General features: G+C 41.7%; 1 protein-coding gene across 19 annotated transcripts in view; it reads right to left on the reverse strand.

Annotated features, from left to right (window-relative positions):
* si:ch211-285f17.1 (sickle tail protein homolog) overlaps positions 1-20,342 on the reverse strand; it is a 104,199-nt gene that overhangs the window by 5,732 nt on the left and 78,125 nt on the right. For 15 of the 19 annotated variants that reach the window (XM_035652771.1, XM_035652734.1, XM_035652716.1 and 12 more), the window contains 14 exons: positions 17,018-17,216; positions 15,923-16,016; positions 11,099-11,931; positions 9,450-9,554; positions 8,888-8,937; positions 6,948-7,087; positions 6,657-6,832; positions 4,574-4,695; positions 4,013-4,160; positions 2,898-3,393; positions 2,493-2,691; positions 2,099-2,379; positions 1,531-1,686; positions 1,082-1,204 (listed from right to left, as the gene is read on the reverse strand). In XM_035652771.1, coding sequence (XP_035508664.1) covers positions 1,082-1,204; positions 1,531-1,686; positions 2,099-2,379; positions 2,493-2,691; positions 2,898-3,393; positions 4,013-4,160; positions 4,574-4,695; positions 6,657-6,832; positions 6,948-7,087; positions 8,888-8,937; positions 9,450-9,554; positions 11,099-11,931; positions 15,923-16,016; positions 17,018-17,216 — 3,122 coding nt within the window. The remainder of the gene's footprint in view (positions 1-1,081; positions 1,205-1,530; positions 1,687-2,098; positions 2,380-2,492; positions 2,692-2,897; positions 3,394-4,012; positions 4,161-4,573; positions 4,696-6,656; positions 6,833-6,947; positions 7,088-8,887; positions 8,938-9,449; positions 9,555-11,098; positions 11,932-15,922; positions 16,017-17,017; positions 17,217-20,342) is intronic. The other 4 variants (XM_035652756.1, XM_035652749.1, XM_035652725.1 and 1 more) reach the window with 3 other exon arrangements.

The raw sequence follows: 20,342 nt of genomic DNA on the forward strand, positions 1-20,342 counted from the left end.
TTTGGAGGCTCATTTGTACCATCAACCATCAACCGTGTCCTGTTTTGTTTTTTTGAGTATTTTAAGTTTCGTTTTTACTATTTTCTGGTTTCCAGCAAATTTCCTAGTTAACCTTTATACATCCTGTTTGCATACAGCATGCACTGCTAATGCACACCTCAGACTACTTTCGCTTCAGTGAAATAATTTGGAAATAATGCTTGTGCCATTACCTAATGTGTAATATTTTATGGTTTCATATTTACAGTAACTAGTACCATATCATCTGCTCATATACCTCTAAATTGTGAAATCCTTGAAGATTTATACTACATGTTTTAACAACGTGGTTGGGAACTAGTCAGGTTGGTTACACTGGAACATACCTGTCCTCCTTGTCACATTGATCGACAATATTATATTACATGTGTGTGTTGTGAAAAAATATAGGGTTTTGCTGGTTATAAAGGTGTAAAGCTGGGAAAGCAAACTGAAGTAAAGTTGTGCAAAGACAAAGAGAAACAGAAAAGTAATTCCTCAGAGAAGTATAAGTGGGTAGAGTAGCATGCAAAGTGGCCAGACTGACCTCTAGTGAACCAAGTCTGCAAAAACAGGTTGTGTCTACGGAGTTTTAACTAGGTAATGTCTCTCAATTGTCAATCATTCAAGAAATATTCATTATGTTGATTTTGTATGAAGAAATGTAATCAAAGAAAGACACAAGACGATTTAATTGCCTGTAGAATACAGTGCCGATGTCTTTATTGATTTAGAGAGAAAGACAAGTGATAATTAAATCAGTGGCAAAACACATCATTGTCTGGGTCCAGTCGCACAAAAGACACAGCATCTTTTCAGAGCTTTATTTTATGCAGACTTAATCCTGAAATATTCAAGCTGTGATCAAGCAGAATCACAAGAGGGAAGGAAATTGAGGCAGCAAGGAAAGAAGTGTTTTTGGAGGCAGCTGTTACAGGTTTCTCTCGAGCCAAAGCAAGGGTGCAAAGGTTGTAGAAGGGTTAAGACACAGCCATCGGTTGTATCAGACAGTTGGCAGAGGCAGGCGGTTAGCTGGGTAGCTACACGGCAACGTATATTTTACCTTTTTCTCTTTGAGGGGCAATAATGCCCCCGGTCTTAGTTCTCTGATTTGCGGTTCAATTCGAGTGGTGGGTTCTACCAAATTTTTCACCCCTACATCCTTAACTGTGCACTTCTGGAAAACCTGAAGAGTGGAGAAAGGTGAAGGGGAAATGGGGACATGGATTTTGAGGAGGGAAAAGGTTTGAGTATCTTCACCTTTGCCACAGCTGTAAAACCCCACACGTGACAAAGATTCAAAATCAAGCCAGTTTGGCAGCGGTCAGTGCTCATCCTTTGCCACTTCTGAGACAGTCAACCACCATGGGAAAAATTGATAGGCAACCCACACCCGAAATGCAGAAATCAGAAAAAATCCAGCAGACCTATTCATTGTTTTTGTTCTTGTTCATGTTTTTGGGAATGTGTACATGTGTGTGTGTGAGTGCTTGAGTTGCATATGCATCTAACCTGGAGCTCTGCCATGATCTTGTCCCCTTCATCCTCCTCTTCTCCAGTAACAGAAGCAGTGACAGGGGGAGGGGTGGCTGGCTTCGGCTTGGTCTCTGGTGGTACCTTGGTGGGCTTGGCTTGGGGGGAGGGAGGTGGAGTGTCCTCTTCACCCTCCTGTAGGAATTTATGAGATGGAAATTATTTTAGCATTATTTTTCCAAGCCACACAGCAAGACAACAAGATTATTAAAAGGTAATTGTGCTCCAGAGAGTCAGATTCAACAAAGACTTAGATTAGAAGATCGATACAACTCTCGTGTCTGTTTGCTAAGTATGGAGCAAGAGCTGGGAAGCAATTAGTGTTGGCTTAATTTAGCATGAAGACAAAGTAAAACAAATATGCATATTATTACCTACCTCTAAAGCTCACTCTAAAACTACAACTTGTCTTATTTATATCTGCCAGTGTAATAATTGGTGAGCTTTTGAGTTGTATTTTCTTTTTCTTTTTCTTTTTCAAGTCTCAGTAACAAGATGCAGTTGCTGTTTGAACACATTTCACGAGGCAACCTCCTGTCAGACTGACCTGAGCTGAGACGGACTCCTTCCTGCTGGTGTAGACCACCTCGCCAGAGCGCGTGGTTGTCATGCCTGAGCTCGAGCTGGGGTAGGTCTTCCTAGGAGGAGGTGGTGGTGGGGACTTGCTAGATTTTTCAGACCCCTGCTTGGTAAAACTGTCAGTGGGTGCTGGTTTGGTGGCAGTCTTGGTGGGTGCAGGTTTGGCTGGTTTCTCTATCACAGGCTTTGGGAGTTTCTCAGGCCCCTTCTTGCCTAGTTTGTCAGAGTGAGGCTCAGACTGGGGCTCTTCTGTCATATAAAATTACAGAAATTAAGTTATATTGAGGACACACTTTTAAATGTGTTCATATAGCAATAAAACGTAAAATGTGTTGTATATCACATTTCTGTTAGACCTGTACCTGTCGGTGACTCCAAAGGGTTGTGGATCTCTGCTTGTTCTCCTGTGGCAGCAGGGGGCAGCCCTTGGTTCTCTTCAATGTCTAGACTGGGAATTCCCTTCATCATGTTGGCCTGGGCCTCTTGGAGGATCTTTTCAAACTCTTTCCCATCATAATGACCCATGTTCTGCCTCCTCTCTTCCCATTCCTTCTCTGCTGCCTACAGGGCGAAAAGAAGAAAGAGAGAAAGAGAAAGTTCTTGATAAGTAAATAACTACAGGAGTCTTAAATGGCAAAATAATGCCAGAATAACTAAGTTGACATTTACAGGATTCTAAATAGAGTAATGGAATATCACCAGAACTTTACTATGCTGGATAAATATAAATCAAAACCAAATGACAACAGGAAGGTGAGTAAACATACCTCTATGGACATAGCTCTGCTTTTGCTCTTGCCCTGACTGTTCTGGAGCTCCTCTATGACAAGAACCTGATTGGCAGTGCCATTTCCATTGTTCACCGGGTTCCCGTGTGTCCTCTTATGGCGAGCGGGACTCGGTGGATCTGAGGCCGCCCCCTTGGGGGATTCCCGGCCTTGACTCTTGATCGGGTTGGGACTGGGGACGTGAGAGGGGCTGGGTGTGAGCGGTGGACTGGGCTGAGCTGTCAAGGCTGCGGACTGCTGGGACTGCTGAATGTGGACCGGGGCGCTCTGGACATGATGGATGACCACCGGAGAGGAAGGCATTACCTCTGATCTGATGGTGGAGCTCTGGGGCTCCAGTGGGGCTGATGTGGAGCCAGGCTGAACTGATGCTGGGGGAGCCTCTGCAGGGGCTTCTGCTGCTGCTGTAGGGCGGTTTTCCACTGGGACATTAGCAGAGGGATCAGGTCCTTTCTGAAGGCCCTCAGTAGCACATCTGCAGAAAGGAAGGTGGGAAATGGTATGTGATACAAACCATGTGGAAAACATTGGTAAAAGTTATACTCTTACAACACTAGGCAAAAAAAGAATTTAGTATTTTTGGTCTTTTTTGATTTCTCGTCCAGATTGAAAACCAATCAAACCCCTATAATTTAGTGGACAAATAATGTTGATTAATTATGACATTATGATGCAAGTTCTTATGGTTTGGTACCGGGGCATGTTTCGGGTAAAAGACAAGAGAGTCATGGAAGGATAGCGATAGAAAACTCTGAAAAAGAGTGAATTTGGTATCTGTGACATATTAAAATGGAAATGAGGTTCCGCAATGTCCTCCAAATTAATTCACTTATCGGTTCAGTGAAGGCGATGGACGCCACACTCCTCCGTCCACACGGAATGACCTCTTTGATGGGATGAAGGCTGGCTTGCCAGTATAATCAAATAGTACAATCTTCCACATCATAGACCCCTGCGAAAAGCCCTGCAGAGTGCTTTTTGTTTTAATCTTCAATTCCCTCTCTCTCTCTCTCAGCCCCCATACACCAGAACCTCTTCTCCTGATGCCTACTTTATCTCCACTAGCTGATTTTTTTTCTCCGTCTTTCCTCTACCTTCTCAGACTGCTGAGTGTGTCAGTCAGGCTCTTGACCCTTTTCAGCATGCTGTCCAGTTTATGAGGCTCCTCCTTTAAAAACTTGACAGCTTCCACTTCCACCCTGAGCACTGCCCGCATTCTGGTTTGTAGGGCTGGGAACTCTCCTGAGGAAGCACACAGAGAAACAGTTATTGTTTTGGAAGTCAGAAGTTTTATTTTATAGCTGACTACATTTCTATTTCAGATAGCCTCACAATGACATTTAGACTGCCTTGACACAAGAACCCTTGAGTGAAACAGATATGAATAGATTACCAGCTCATTAAGGTACTGTGACCCACTATAACTGTTCAATTGGATATACATTACTCTTTTAACTCTGAAAAGATGTATTCAGAAATACCATTATTGGACAATTAAATGATTACATAGTTAGTACAGTTTGGTCATTTGTATATAACACTGGAAAGGGAGGGACCACAACAGTCACTATGATTAAACTTAATTAAAAACAGTGTGGAACAGGGGGTTGCACACAATATTTTCCCAGCAGAGAGAATATTATCTGTTGTCTTACCTTTGAGCCCTGCCAGAGATTCTCCCACCTTCCTCAAAGTCACCGCTCCCTCCTCCACATCCTTCAGGGTCACTACTCTGTGTGAGTCTTTTTGCAGAGAGACTACATACTGCTCCAGCTCACTGCAGAGACAACAAAATGCACAACAGAAAGGACAAAGAATTTAGAGTTGAGAGAGAGAATCCAGGTTTCCTACAATTGTTTAGTAAATAGGAACTAGAACTAACTTTGACAAAGGCATAAACGAAAAATGAATGGAAAATCAGGATATAATGTATGGAAATATGTTCTTCCACTTCAGGGACTTTCTGTTACATTGATTTATCTACTTGGGCACAATTTGATTAAGAGATAGACAAAAGAACATTCACACTACTATTAACATTTTATTTACCCTTTACAAACACAAGGGGGCACAACACAATCATTTATCTTAAAGATCATACAGGGGTACTGCCTAGGCTAAGGTGGGATCAGACTTTGGGACATGATTCATTAAAAAAAGGGGGGAAATTTGATCACGTAAAATGCATATAGATTAACACTGCAGTCCTGTCTACATTGCTTAGTCTAGATTAGATTGTATCTCATCCCAAAACCACAAATGTTTGTATGGGCTTGTATATGAGAGAGCACTTCCTCACATAGAAAACATATCACTACGTTTCACCGCCATCCCAGTGCTCAGGAAAAATGGTTACTCCGCAGGGAAATGTGCCGAATGATAACATTGTGTGCAGTGTTGGATTGCATGAGAGGGACTAAAATGGTGTTTCATTGTGGCCAGGTACCCTTGAGAAACATTCTTTTTATAAAACTCCCCTAAAGGGAGTGGGAAAGGCAATATCAGGAGACAGTGTGTTAAATTCCCCGCTATGCCAAGGCCTGTTGGTAAAAGGAATGATGATGGGAAGTTCCATCTGAGGACAAAAGGAAACAGACTTTCCTTTTTTATCAACCCTTCCACAGACAAAAAAAGATACAGTACATTTCCATAATGCACATCTCTGTGTTTCAGAATATAAGAGGCAGCCTTCACGGATACCCTAATGAAGTACTTAAGATAGAATTTGCTTGAGAAATCATCATGCGCTAAATTCCACTTACCAACTGAAACTTACTGTATAAGATGCAAAGCATGTGACTTAACATGAGAATAGCCTGAAATACTGTATCTGTTGAGATGAAAACTGACTTTGTGGCACACTATTTGGATAGATTCTCTCTATTTTTGTTCTGTGGAACCACCATCAACTCCTGAGACTAATTTGTTTCCTTGCCCTTTCAAGTATTTCTGTCCTTGCATTATTAGCAAAAAGTACAGTAAAGTACTGAGCCCTTTTCTTGTTGCCAAATAGTTAGAAAAATGTTACAAAATGTGCTGTTATAGGTCATGAAAGATTTAGGTCTCCTCTTGAGAAGGCAGTGGTTTTCACACCACATTCTCCCACTTGTCTTAAAGCCAAGCAGCTCTAATTATCAAGCCTTATTTAAAGTGCCAGCAGCCGTGTTTTGCTGACTCACAACTGGCTGAATACCAAGGGTAACAGCGAGCTTAATCCACTGACTTCCGCCTGCTCATTTCCCTGTCTCCATGAGCTACCATCATTGTGTTTATTAAGACAACGCTGTTTGACCTTGCCTGTAAACATCCAAATAAAAGGATTCAATTACTGCTCCCTGTTGGCAAGATGAAGCAAGTGAATTAAAATAAGAACAGGGTAGTGAGAAGTTACTCCACAGTTGGGCCCATTGTTCTAGTGTGCTGTCTCTGAGAGCCAGGCGCTGCTTGCCTGTATAAACCTGTGGGCTGTAATTTGAAGGGCGTTGGCTTGTCAAAGAGTTTAGGAGTGAATAGCATAGGTGAGCTGATAAAAAATAAAGCCTTTTGGGAATTTCCTATAAATGGAAGCACCTTGACTGGATCCGTGTAGGTGTGTACTGAATCACCTCTTATACTTGTGCATGACTCTCATGAAACAATAAACATCGCGTAATGAATGCAAACAACCAAATCCATTTTCACTATACAAAATATGAAAAATGTTATGGAATTAAACCACTGACTTTGGAGCAGCCTTACCCAAGTTGTGTGAGGACACACTCCTCCAGACCCAAGTACTTGTGCCTGTCCTCCTCTACCATAGTCCTCTGCCTCTGGACAGGGTCCTCCAAACCCCGCATGGCCTCTGCAAGTTTTACACTGATTTCCTGCTCTGCCCGCTTCAGCTGGACTCGTAATGCTTCCTGGTTTTGGAGCTGAGGGGACGCACGCAATAGGAATGAGATATTAGAGGACCCGAACCGGCAGGCCAACATACAAAGCTGTAGTAAATACAAACACACTCTAAATAGAAGGGGAAAGAGGTCTTGCCTGCAGCTGTCTCATCTGATGGAGTTGCATCCTGAGGTCAGAAACATTCTTCCTGAACTGCAGGAGGTTGACTTTGAGAGGAACTGAGCCCTTGTCTGATGGGACTGCATTGCTCTTGGGAGCCAAGACTGGGGAACCACCTGTATCGGGGGGAAAATGCACATGCTGAAACCTAAAGAACACTTGATACTGTATGATTACTCTTGTCAATACATTCCAATAGAAATTAAATCAGGCACATAAAAGTAAAAAAATATAGTTCTTTGAGGGAGTAGAGTTGTTCTTTTCCAAACCCACCCAATGTCATTTACTAGACAAATTATTGGTTAGATTCTACATTCACTGGCAACACACTGGTCTGACTTAATGTTCCTAATATTTAGTAATGATTGCTTGAACTCTCAAGCTTTCCCCCAGTAATAGGCACAGATATACTGGCAATCATATTGGCTGCACCTCTGAAATGTCTGTCTACTGACTTCACCATTTGAGGTTGAAACCATGGAAACCAAGGGAGCTAATATCTGTGGTTTGGGTGAGAGCCCCTAAATGGCCAAAAACAATAATAATTTAATTCAATCCTTTCTAAAACTCCGGCATGAGTTTTGACTCTGATGACATTTTCATCAGACATCTAAAAACAAAGCATGCTCATCCGAGGGAGATCTGAGTTAATTAAATATCAGTTTATAAATTGATTCAATCCATGTTTCTTCAAATCAAGTTGAGTTGAAGATTTTAAAAGGTTGGTTCATTCACACTACAAAATAACGTTTTCTTACTTCACACAAGCTTTCAGTTTTCTTAGGGACAATGATTTTGCTGTATCCATGGTCTGAAAAGATGTTTGTGTGGATTTTTTTAAATTAAATTTTTCTAAAGAATTCCTACTCCTCCATTCTATTGACTTTGAGACCAAAATGTCTAAAATGAATATCTCAAAATGTGTGCAAATAAAAGTAATGCTATGTGTTTGGCTGGGTACCACTCGAGGACGTGATAAAATATTTGTTTTGATTGGAAGAACTCATCCCTTGACCTCAGAAACATGAGGTCCATTAAAGAAAGTAGTGTCCCTGCCTGGGAGTTACACAATAGGTCACAGAATGTTTAGAATGCACTCCAAGCTCCATTGACAAAGAAACTCACCCTCTGTTGAGGCAGTAAAAACACAAACTTTTGTGTTTATAATCCTCATAAACACTATTCCTTACATACTACCTGACAGCTGCCTAGACCTGAAGTACAGGTTATGTACACTGCTGGTTGTGTGTTGGGCCTTGGGGACACAATGTCCATCAAAAGAAGTACGTGCTGTGTGGTGACAATGATAAAGCATTTGTGATAGGGCAATAAAAAATGGTGTCACAGATTTCTCATGTTTGATCTAGAGGCAGTTTGGTGTGATCGAAACGCACACTGTAACTTTTCTTATGTTTTGAAGATTCACTCTAGCGCAACATGACAAGTAAATCCCTCCAAAAGCTATATATGAAACGTGTCATGAGACATGAGATTAGCTCGCAAGACACATGTGTTGTGTTTTCTCTCTGCCACTGATGAGGTTGCAGATCTTTTTATCAAACCTAGATCTGGCCACAGACCGCTGCAGAGCCGAGTTTGAATCGCTGAATCATCTTGGCAGGCTTGAGAAGTAATAGCGTCTTGTTTTAAGTAGTACTTTGAGGAGGTTGTGTTAGCTTTGCTGGCTCTCGTCTCTTATCTCCTATTAAACTGGACGTACGGGGGAAAGGATTGTAGGGGAATATGAACCGATGACAAGCAAAGAAGCCTGACTTTGTTTTCTCTCCCTCCAGCACTGCTCATTGCAGACTGCTGACTGACACTGATGTGTGGGCTTGTCTGCACAAGACATTATGGCGCTAAAACTCTTGTTTAGAAAAAGTCATGAAATGGAGCAGAATAACAGCGATACTAACCTGAGCTATGTGCACTGTGGGCTGGAGATGATGTCTTCGGTGGTCTCTCACTGCAGCCAGAGAAAAATTCATAAGAGCAGGATTTTGATCACGAAAAAGCAATATTTTGAGGCACTTCGCTTCAGACACATTAGTATTAGTAAGAACAAACACATTACAACAAAGTATGATGGGAAAGACTGACAAACCAGAGAGGTTAAAATGATGTTAATGATGTTAACAAGCTTCATCAGCGTTCAACAGCATAGAGACGAACAAATTCACTCCAGACCTTTTAGCCTAACTGTCAAGCAAACATTAACACAAGGTCTCCACAGAGAAGATTGAAATGCAAAGAGTAGAAATGCAGCCAGATAAACCATACATAGTGGCCATTTAGCAAATATCAGATTCACAGTCAAACCTATTTCCTCTTCACCAGATGCTATTTAACCTGAGAGTGTGATATGGCCATTATAGATGGGATACTTTATCTTTCCCATTCTGGCTGGATAGCCAGGCTTTTCATTTGAAACTCCATTTCCCCTGATGCCTCACTCTGTCCTATACTATGATTGCTTACCTTAGAGACTCCTTGGTGCCACTAGTGTTTGGCCCCTTTAAAAGTGCATGCTGAACAAGACCAGTCAAGCTGGCAATCTGGTGCTCCATTGCCTTCATTCGCTCTCTGCAGAAACATCAGAAAATTCTACTTTGAACACTGAGGCCTATTGGATATTACAGCTGCCACTAGACCAAATATTAGCTCAGAATGAAAAGGAAGGGCTATAACAGAATAATCAATTGTTTTTAATTACCTGGCCATGAATCTTTTTGTTATTTCATGGGGTTACATAGTGGAGTTTTTTTTTGCAATTGATTTGCAATTATGTCCTGAGTAAATATTGACTCTTGTCAAATAAATGGTTTCTGAATTACAACAGTGCAACAGCACTTGACTCACAGACTTTTCACAAAAAGAAAAAGAGTCAAAATGAAACAAACAAGACGGACGACTTGAGACAAGAAAGGAACCCTAAGGTCGACACTGGGGGCGTTTAAATTATATAGTTTTTTTATATAAAAAAAAGTGTGTCACAAGTGTTGACCACTCAAAAGAGAATGATAGGACAATTGGAAAAAAACACTGGCTTAAGAAAGCCTAACGCCAAAGAGGTGAATAGGGGACCTTACACAGAGGTTGCTTGGTTAGCCTAGAGGTTGGAAATGATAACTAACTTTTGTTTTCAGATGTCATCATTTATCCTGAGGAAGGATATGGGGCCAACTGAGGACACAGGGGGGACTGTAGTTTTAGCTGTGCTATAGACAATAGACACAAGGTCTGTCGGAACACCACAATGCCTAACCTCAGTGTCATACAGCATATTTCACAGGAATAAATTCTATGACAGCTACAGAGCGCTGTTTATTTTGAAAGTTAAGTACAGTACTTTCCCATTCAAATTCCTACACTCTTTTCCCAGATTCCCAGGGCATTTCTAATGGGGGGTTTTGGGCTGCCCAGGTGGTCCAGCCTGATCTGTTTGACTGATTGGGCCATTTCAAATACTTATTCAACCTGGTCAATATTTTCTTTGGTTTTCCTACGTATGCATATAGCCTCTGTAACCTCCCTTTTAATGAAACCACGCTTGCCTGGCTAAGTGGCAAGCATCCCTCTTGCTCTCTTTCTGTGTTTATATGCTCTCAGTCAGAGTGGACAAACCTAACCCAGGTACCAAAATGTCTGCTGGATTATCCAAACTGAATAGACTCTACAGAGGGATTGTTGTTAGAACAATAGTCACAGTGTACCGGAAAAATATACAGTGATGGGTTAATGGGGTCTCAGGATACTATCCTGTTTCAGTGGTGGTAGCTATGTCTGGGGCTACACACTCTATAATAATCAACACTGTAAGCTCAAGAGTTTGAATAAAGACTGTGAAAACAATGGTCAGATAAGCAGAACTGATGCATAATGTGCATTAGTCTGCTGTTCTTAATGTGCAGATCTTGATGCTCAAGACAGTGAGAGTGGGGGTTATATTCTTGCCTTCAGTCATGGATGATGAAACAGAGTCAGAGCCAGGGATTGAAAACCAGCAGCTCATGGTTAGGATGAAACTGGGATGCAGAGTTAGTCCATGCTCCCATGCAATGTCTTAATCCTAATTTTAACAATCCCACCAGCCCAGTGCATTTAATATCTGGCCCCCTGGTGCTTACCGTGTCTGATGGTCACTGGCAGGTGGGATGGGCCCCTGGAGGTGACCCTGGAGGTCTGCAACCACAGGTGATCCCATGTTGCTCCGGGGCTTGGTCCCTGTCACTTCCTCCTTCCTGAAGGACTGGCGCACAGGTGAGCTTCTCTCCATGGGAACACCATGAGGTGGAACACCATGAGGTGGCACACCATGAGGTGGCACACCATGAGGAGGTGCGCCATGGATGTCAATCATCCGTATCTCAGCCATGCGGTGAGGGGATGGAGGAGGAGTCTTGGAGCCCAATGTAGGCAGCTGGCTGTTTCTGGACTTCTGCCTGTACAGAGAGGGGTGATCCATAGTGTCTGTGGGGCTGGGTCCACTGTAAGAGCTTGTGGAGCGGATGGAGGCACGGTGAAATCCTCCCATGCCATGTTCTGGACCATCAAGTCCAGGGTTGGGGTGTGGTCCATGGGCAGTAACCATGCTCATTCTTCCCTCTTGGAGTAAGTATGGGTCTGCATACAACCCCTCATTTCCCCTGGCTAGACTATGGCTTTTACCACCCATGTCCTCATCCGGCTTGACATCCCGTCTCTCCAGGATAGCGCTGGGACAGGGTGAGATGGAGCGGGCCGGAGGGTTGGCATTAGACAGTCGGTCCCTTGGGATAGTGGCGCTGCCAGGTATAGAGCCCTGCCGTGGGCCAAATGGGATTCTGGAGGGTGATGGGGGCATGGAGTGGGGAGCTGGGGGTAGTACTCCCTGCATGGGGTGGTGTGGTGGGGGACCCATGGGGGGCTGTCTCAGAGGGTGTGGGCCATCACGACCGCCATGCACCATCTCGCTGTGCATCTGGAAAAGAACAAAGGTATAGAAATGTTAATTTACACAAACAAACATAAAACCTGAGATTGTTATTACTTAAAATAATGCATTAAAGGTCAAGAGAATAAAATCGCAATTTAAGGATTTGGTCAATAAACCAGACTGCAAACTGCTGCCCACTAGACAGCTGCAGCTACTGTTTATTTTGTATATATTCTGTATTACTGGACTCAAGTTGCCCTTGAAACAAAAACATCCGTGTAACTCCGTTTACATTGTTGTTTTTCAAAATAAATACACTGTCAGCAATTTTTCCAGAAGCAGAAAATAGTTACTTGCAAGGTTTTTTTCAACTTCAAATGAACTGAAATCAACTTTATACAGATACCAGGTTTGCTGTGTAACTGATATTAGAGTTTGCTATCTTGCTATCTTGTCTTGTCGTGCTATTGTACTCTATTACTGTGCTTCATTTACCATTCATAACTTGTGGCCACAGTGGCGGTTGTCTTGAAATTACTGATATATCACAGGCATAGACTAGTTTTGGTTCAAACTTCATGGATGGATTTATAAAGGCAACAATGGAAACTTTACCAGCTTTCAACCTACAAGCCTGACTAAAATATAGTGTGTTTATTTATTCCAACATTGAGTTCCTTTCCCATAGAAATAAACATTCCCCTGTATTAACAAGCCCTAGTGAAATATAGTGTGTAAATAGAGATGTAACCTGTGGATATGTGATGAACTGGGTATGATAACATGGTGCTGGGGAGTGTCGCATGCAGGGCCAAATCAAATCCATCTTTGTCTAACTCTCTATTGCTGTCAAACAAACAAGTTATTGTTCCTTCAAGGTATGACTCATGGGTTACACCTACATAAGAAGACAAGTCAAAACCTAATGCAAAATTCTTTCAAAAACTTCAGGTACAGTTTTTGACACTGTGCTTTTTCAATATGGTCTTTATTTTTTCCCAGTGCAAATACAGATTACAGTGAAGAGTGCAATGAAGGGGGTGTGACAAGTGTCTGTGTGTGTGTGTGTGTGTGTGTACGAACTGGAAAACAACAACTGCTCAAAGTGTAAAGTAACAAAGGGCTCAGGCTTGGCTGTGACAACAAAGGGGAAAAAAGAAACTTGTTGGCAGTGAAAACACACAGCCCATAAATATGGCAGCAACAAGTCTGACCAAACAAAAAAAACATATAATAGGAACTCTGAGAAGCACAGTGACACTGCAGACCATAATCAAACCCTAATGACTTTCACTATCCAAGGTGCCTAAACACATAACAAGAAAAGTTACCCTCTTGTGCAGGAATTTATCTGAAGCGCCAAATAACATCTCTCACTGCTTTGCCAATTCCAGCACAGCCTTATGAGAACAATTTGGGCCAAAAGGCATCACTTGACAATCCCAAACAGATGTTAGACCTTTGAAAGACTAACCATTCTTAAAATATCTTTAAAATCCACTGACTTTACGAAGACAGTCTGTATTTGTCTGTACAACATGCTGATAAATTACTGCTTTGAGACAAAACAGAGGAGTAAAGGCTTGAAAAATAAACACTTTGAGTGACCATGTCAGGCAAACGAGAAGCCGTGTTGAGGAACATTTGGTTTGAGTTTGACTCGTGGACTCTGTCTCTGTCTCCACCGTGCTCTTAAGCTTCCAATAATGAGGGCAGTGTGTCTGGTAGGAGCGCACAAAGTCGTCTCGAACTCCTGCCATGTTGGAAATTGAGAGGATTCCTCAAGTGATTCACAAACTGCAGAGCCTCAGAAGCAGCCAAGCTAAACCGATAAAGAGGAGCTGTGCTGCAGTGTTCGTGCAGAAGTGTGTCAACATTTAAACAGCTGGCTCTATGGCTGGATGTACGATGCTGCTGTCTACATAATGGGGATGGAAGATGGAAGCTTGGTGCTTATTATGATAATTGTGAGTAAAAACGAGACAAACTTCACTTTGTCATTTTTGAATAAATACTAAGATTCCCATGAGGAGAACCAGTAAGCAAACCTCTGTTTACAAAATATCTCCTCAAGCTATGTGTACATAACATCACTTCTGACAGCCACTATTGACTATTCTATGAATACAAAGCACCGCTTTGTGCACAACCACGTACACAAGTACAGATTAATATTTCAAAATATTTGAGCTTTTTCAACAGATGAAACATGACAAAAGAGATCAAATGCAAGAAAATACTTCTTTATTCTGGCAGTCTGCTGCATATTCTGCTCATCAAGTTACTTATCAGTTACTTTGTACATCTGTCAACCTTAAATCAATTAGTGACAGACAGGGTGAGAGTTGTTTTCATAACTAGAGACAGCTGTATTTGGCCTGAAAGTCTTGATCAATAACAGAGGCAACTGCAGATGATACCTTAAAGTGGATCAGAGGCCTGGCATTCGTGCTTGGAAGAGGACACTCAATAGCCCAAACAGATGTGAAGTGTTTGAACAGGTGTACAGCTCATTAGGTTGTTGTATTTGCCCTTTTGCTTTGAGTGGCAGGGATCCTATTTCATTATTAAAAGAGGTTTCCAAGAAAAAAAGTACAAGAAAGACTTTTTGTCTCTCTTGGGCAAACAAAAAAAAACAAAAAATATTTTCAGTTTGAGCTTCACAGCAGCCAAGAATAAAAACGGGAGTCTATGATGTTGATGTTTGAGTGTGCGTCTGAGTCTTAAAACCTTGTGGGGAGAGGGGAGCTTGCCATAATACTGTGATAAAAATGCAAATTTTTGGATTAATACAACTAATTTCATCCAACTAATTTCTATTAAAAAAGGCCATTTCGTGTGCCATTCACCAACCCGGCCTCCACGGGGCACTCCCAAGTTCAAGCTTTGAATCTGTGTCAATTGCAGCTTAGTTAAACAGTTACAGAAATATTCATGACAACAATCTTCTTCAGCATATCTCAAGTTCATTTCACAATGTTTGCACAAGAGCCCTTGCAAAGTTGCCTTGCTCTTTACTTAATCCATTTCACTTCATCCAGTACAAGTTATATTTTTCAAGCTTGCTGATTCAGCAAGTACCAAAATTGTTAAATAGGCAAGCAACTCTGTAAAAAAAAAATACAATAATAAAAAAGGATCAGAAGAACTGCCCCACACAATTCTTCTACTGTGGCCAGTTTGCAACCTTTTCTGCTCCTAAACTGTTTGGACTGTAAATTCCCATTTCACTTTTTCAGTTGTATCTTTTTTTGCCATCTTTCTCCTCAAATGTGTTTTGTTCACTTCCCCTTGAAGGACCCTGTCACAGAAAGCCAGCCGGAGCCACTTCGCCTGTCAGCAGCAGAGAATAAAAAGAGTCTCTGCAGCACCTCAAAGCCGTCATACCATCTGAACCAAGACCTCTTAAACCATCATCATGTTTGCCTCATCATTCCTTTAAACTTTATCAATTTTACTTCACACTTATGTGACATATACAGTATGTGGCAATGGAATTATAGCTGAGGTTAATGTAATTTTTGCAGTATCACAATGATGCTGCAATGCCGCCTGAAAATCTATGGCAGGCAGAGAGGAGCAGTGGGTTTGATAAAGGGTCAGGCGGATTAGAGCAGTGGATTTAAGGTGGAACATTTGAGGAAACGACTCTTTACGGCTTTAGTTTCGTTACATCAGCAGGAAACAAACATGCTGGCAATAAGAACAAGAGAAGGAGATTAGGGCTGATATTGGGGGAAGAATGAACAAGGAAAATAGTCCTGAGATTTGAGTTCAGCTGTCCCTTAAGCAAGCTGCACCAGAGCGTACAGGGGAGGCCTAATCGCAGGCCCCTGGGAGAACAATATGAGACCCCCTCTAAACAGATTAAGAAGAGGCAGGGGGACATTCCTTCCCTTGACTGCAAACAGGATGTTAGAATGAGAAGAATGGGAGGCCGGGCTATTCTATCTGCAACAGGTCTCCTTACAACTGCTGCTGTTAACGAGACAATAATTTTCACTGCTGTATTAGCATGTGTTAGTTGAGTACTCACCCTGGCATCACCATTGGCAGGTCTTGGCCCATGGCTGAACGCCTGTGCTGGGTCTTTGTGGTAGACCTTCAGGCAGGAATGATCTGTGATGTTCCTGTAGGGGGAAGAGGTATTCCGTGGTAAATAGGTAGCCCAAATATCACCATCTGACAGCGGCCGATCCTGCCTGAGCCTGGATCTCCTTAGCAGCTCTGCCAAGGGCACATACCCTGACAGAGGCTCTGACAGCTCTCTGTTATATGACATTTCCTCTAATTCTCTAAAGTCTATAAAAACATCTACTAATACTGTGTTGAAACGTGGCTCGGCTTCGTAAGTGTAGAGCGCCTCCGCTCTTTCTATTGCTGGTCTCACTATGGTGTTGCACCCTATACTCTCTCCCTTAAGGAATCACGGGACATTTTTTTTTACAGCCGTGATAAAGTATTAGTCACAAAGTACACATTGCACCTGAGCAGGAACTCTGGAGACAATGGGGGCAAAGTTGCTTATGTCAAGAGTAATGTTTTTTTTCTGAAAAATGACTGGAACAAATAGCTGTATACTGTCTCGGCACATAGAATCTGCTGTATTATTGATAAGACATGCTGGTGAATACCAAAACAGGAACGTACAAGAAAAAAGAAAAAGCAGTGAGCTAGTATGTGTGTTTATGTGCTTGTAAATGACACACACACACACAACTCAGTACACAATACATTGTAAACTACACTCTGAAAAGAATAAAAGGACCTCAAAGAGTGAAAAAAGACAAAGCTCACATTGCTCAAACTTTCTAAAGTCAAAGTTTCACCAGAGGTAAGAAGACAACAGGCAGGAAAGTTTGTTGTTGTATATTGGAGCCATTCTGCCACAGGGCATCATCTCCAATAACTCTCTTTCTATTAAGTTTCAACATGAAGGTAAAAGGAAGCGAGACATTTTCCTGGCCAGTGACACTTCCTGTGCAGTGGGTGTTTGGAAAGGAAGTTCTCAGGGAGGGGAATAGGAGAGGCCATTCAGAGGAAGACTGAAACTATGGAGCATTAGGAACCTTGGATGCCCTGTTAACACAATATATACTGTCCACCTTATGTTTATCACAAAAACCTTTACCTGACATCGGTAAGCTCGTAGTACATATTCCTCATGTCGTCTTTGACGTAAACGGCGACGCTGGGCGATTCCAACATCTTCATGGTGAGCTGCTGCGGGAAGGCACTAACAAACAGAGCTCTGACAGTGTCGATGCTAGTGATCTCATTAGGCATGCGGATCTGTTTGGTCTCGTCCCCGTACTGCAGGTACAGTACACCTGCAGACAGAAAGCAGAAGAGCTGGGTGATTAGTAAACTCTTTTCAGTTCATCCAATTCATTAAGATATTTCCTATGGCTAAGACAGGCATGTCATTTCTCCATCTTGCATGAATAGCAATACACTGTTTTGTTTCTCTCCCAGATTGTAGTCTCAATGAAAGAACCACCGGAGGGCTTTTAGTCTTAAGCTGCTACACAAAGTATTGACATAGCAACCGAAGATAATGACTCATTTCTTGGAATATGCTTAATAAAAGTTGGGCAAAATCTGGATTTGGACCTTCTGCAGCAGTTAATGTAACAGAACAGAAAACAATGCCACAACAGAACTGGTCAAACATAAAGGCATGTTTATTGCAGTTTGGGTAAACCTCCAACAACCTCCAACACATGAGCTAAATAACAATCAACCTTTCCTGTGGCATTCCTGACCTGTAAAAACCTGGCTGCATCACAATGTCTGGTCATGGCTGCTCTTGGACCGGTGCAGATACTTGGCCAGATTTCAATTAGCAAAATATTAATTTTCTCTGGTGTACCATTTATACCATCAAACAGAGACAAAAACACATTTTTCCTCTGCAGTTTCTGAATAATGGGAAATTGAATGTCCTTTTAAATCGTTCTTACTTTTGAATTGGGCTTTAGAATGAATGGTTAAACTCAATTGTTGCTCAAAGGACATCAAAAAAACTTTTCTGTGGTGTATGTTTTCATGATAGATTTTCAGTAGCTTTTACACTGTGGTATTGTACTAAACCTGCCTCTTGACTCCTGTTCATGTTACACATGTCTGAGAACAGCACGCTATATATTCCGGACAAATTACTGGATATTTAGAAAGTGAGTTGGGGCGGGGATAAGGGACAAAAGAAGAAGCAGCGTGCTTGGGGTGGAACAGCATAAGTTGTGCATCAAAAAGACTAAAGCCTGAACCTCTGAACCCTGGGTGTGGCTTCTGTACTGTGCTTTAGAAAAACAGATGTCTCCCCCACAACATTTATGAACACGCCCACACTGCACTTATGTATAAACAAGGTCAGAGAAGAAAAAATCTATTTCTACTCTCTGATTCATTGCTACAAACAGTTATATGTTTGGGGTTATCTGTAGCAACAATAGAGCTTTAATGAAAATAACAAAGGAGTTAAATAAGTTTGTCATCATCTTCTAATTATGTTGTGTCATATTTCTGGCTGATTCATTAGAATTTCATGAACTGCTGAAACAGAAACTTGTTGTGATACATATAAATCAGTCATTGCCATGCTACTTTTACATTTGTGCGCTGAAAATAGCTGATTTTAAGGAAAGAAGCTATGGTTTTACTCGGTGTAACCCCATAAAAGGGCATAGCCAGTAAAAGCTACCAGATGTTAGTGAAATATTATACAAGATCCTACATGCTCCACGAGACAGAGTGAGACAGAGAGAGGGCAAATCCAGGAAATAAAACTGCTGAGTCTATCACTGCTCTTTCTGGTCTGTCTGGGTTTTTAGGTAGTAATAACTTAACAAAGTGCCCATTTGCAGAATAACTCCTTCTTTCCCCCCCGAGAGCTGTTATGTTAACAGTCGGCTAGTTTTCATCCAGATGTTAGCAATTAAAGCGAATGAGTTTGATGACAAAGCGCCACTGATTGAGTGTGCATTATGAAGTTTTGAATTTTTTAACATCAGATTTATTTGCAACAAAGTTGAAGAGCTCGGTTCGAACAAAGAGTTATGTTACATTCCTGAGCGCCGGGTTTCACTCAGGATTGGAAGCAAATGGCAAATGGGTTTCCTGACCAAATGGGCACAGCACTGCAGACTGTCTGAGCTTTCAAAGTTGTCCACATTTCTCCAGTGAGACCAGTTTAAACTAAGCGTAATTGTGAAAAAATCGAATTCTGCGTCTGTTAACATTATCACAAGTATGTATAAGTATGAAATGCAACAAAAAAGCAGATAAATACTAGATTACAACCACAGAATAAATGACTTGAAATACAATACACTTGATCCCACACTCTAGATTAAATCTGATACTCACAATAGGGGTTTTAAGGATTTCCTGTTTTCTGCTGAGTCTTGTAATGCTCTGGAAAAGACCACGCAACGACTCCTACAGTACTTGAAGAAACTAAGCCCCAAGAAGAAGCCCCAAATGTCCGTTGGGACCCAGAGAGGTGTGTGCCTGTGTGTTTGTGTGTGTGCATGTGTGTGTGTGTGTGTGAGAGGCTGTGGGAGGGACACAGTAGTTAAGTGGTGCCCCTTTTTCTCTCCTCCCCTTTCATCACACCATAACCCCCCCACTGTCATAATGCTTTGTCCTGATGTTTTTGAATGAGAGAAAGAGAGCAATAGAGCGTGTGTGTGTTTGAGTGTGTGTGTTTTGTGTGTATGTGCATGCATGTGTGGTAAAGCATGTTTATTAAAAGTGTTTTTGTACAAATTTTACATTTCTCAAGCAAAGCAAGAGGCGTTACTGGCACCAAAAAGTGTAAAAAAATGGCACCCTATAGTTTCATTAATTTTCACTTCGGTGAAAAGCCGTGCCACTCAGATGCTTTACTATTATCCAGCAGCAGATGCCATGCTAAGTTGTGAACTACCTTTGAAGACTATCCTCCTAAAAAAAACCTCTACACTTTGTTTTGGGAGTTCTTAACTCTTTCCAACACTCTCACCTAATGCAACAACCTAATTCTGCACAACATGCAGCGTTTCTGCATATAGATGCAAATGAAGCACCAAGTGTGTTGATAAGACAACCCATTTCTAATCCTGTCAATAACACGATGGCATATTGTGGATGGATTCCCTAATCTTTCACTACAGAGGAAATGAATTCTAATTAAAACGGAGCTGTGAGCTGAGGTGGAAAGAGGGAGGAGAGGAGAAGATAGATGGAGTGAGAGAAAGAGACTTGGACAAGGTGAAATGGTGAGATCATTGTGTAGTCTTGAGTTATTTCAGAGAGTTCTAAAGTTATGCCAAGATTATGCTAAAGGGGCTGCACAATGTAGGTTATCAAAGAGGATTAATGTCAATTTACTTTCACCTCATTCTATTCACAAAGCTAAGGTCTAAGAAAGAGCCTTTATTCTCAAGATGTTCTTAACCCTTTATCGGGCGAGG

The sequence above is a fragment of the Morone saxatilis genome, unplaced genomic scaffold (assembly GCF_004916995.1).
Source record: "Morone saxatilis isolate NCDOM2014 unplaced genomic scaffold, NCSU_SB_2.0 Contig0, whole genome shotgun sequence".
In the NCBI taxonomy this organism is placed as follows: domain Eukaryota; kingdom Metazoa; phylum Chordata; class Actinopteri; family Moronidae; genus Morone; species Morone saxatilis.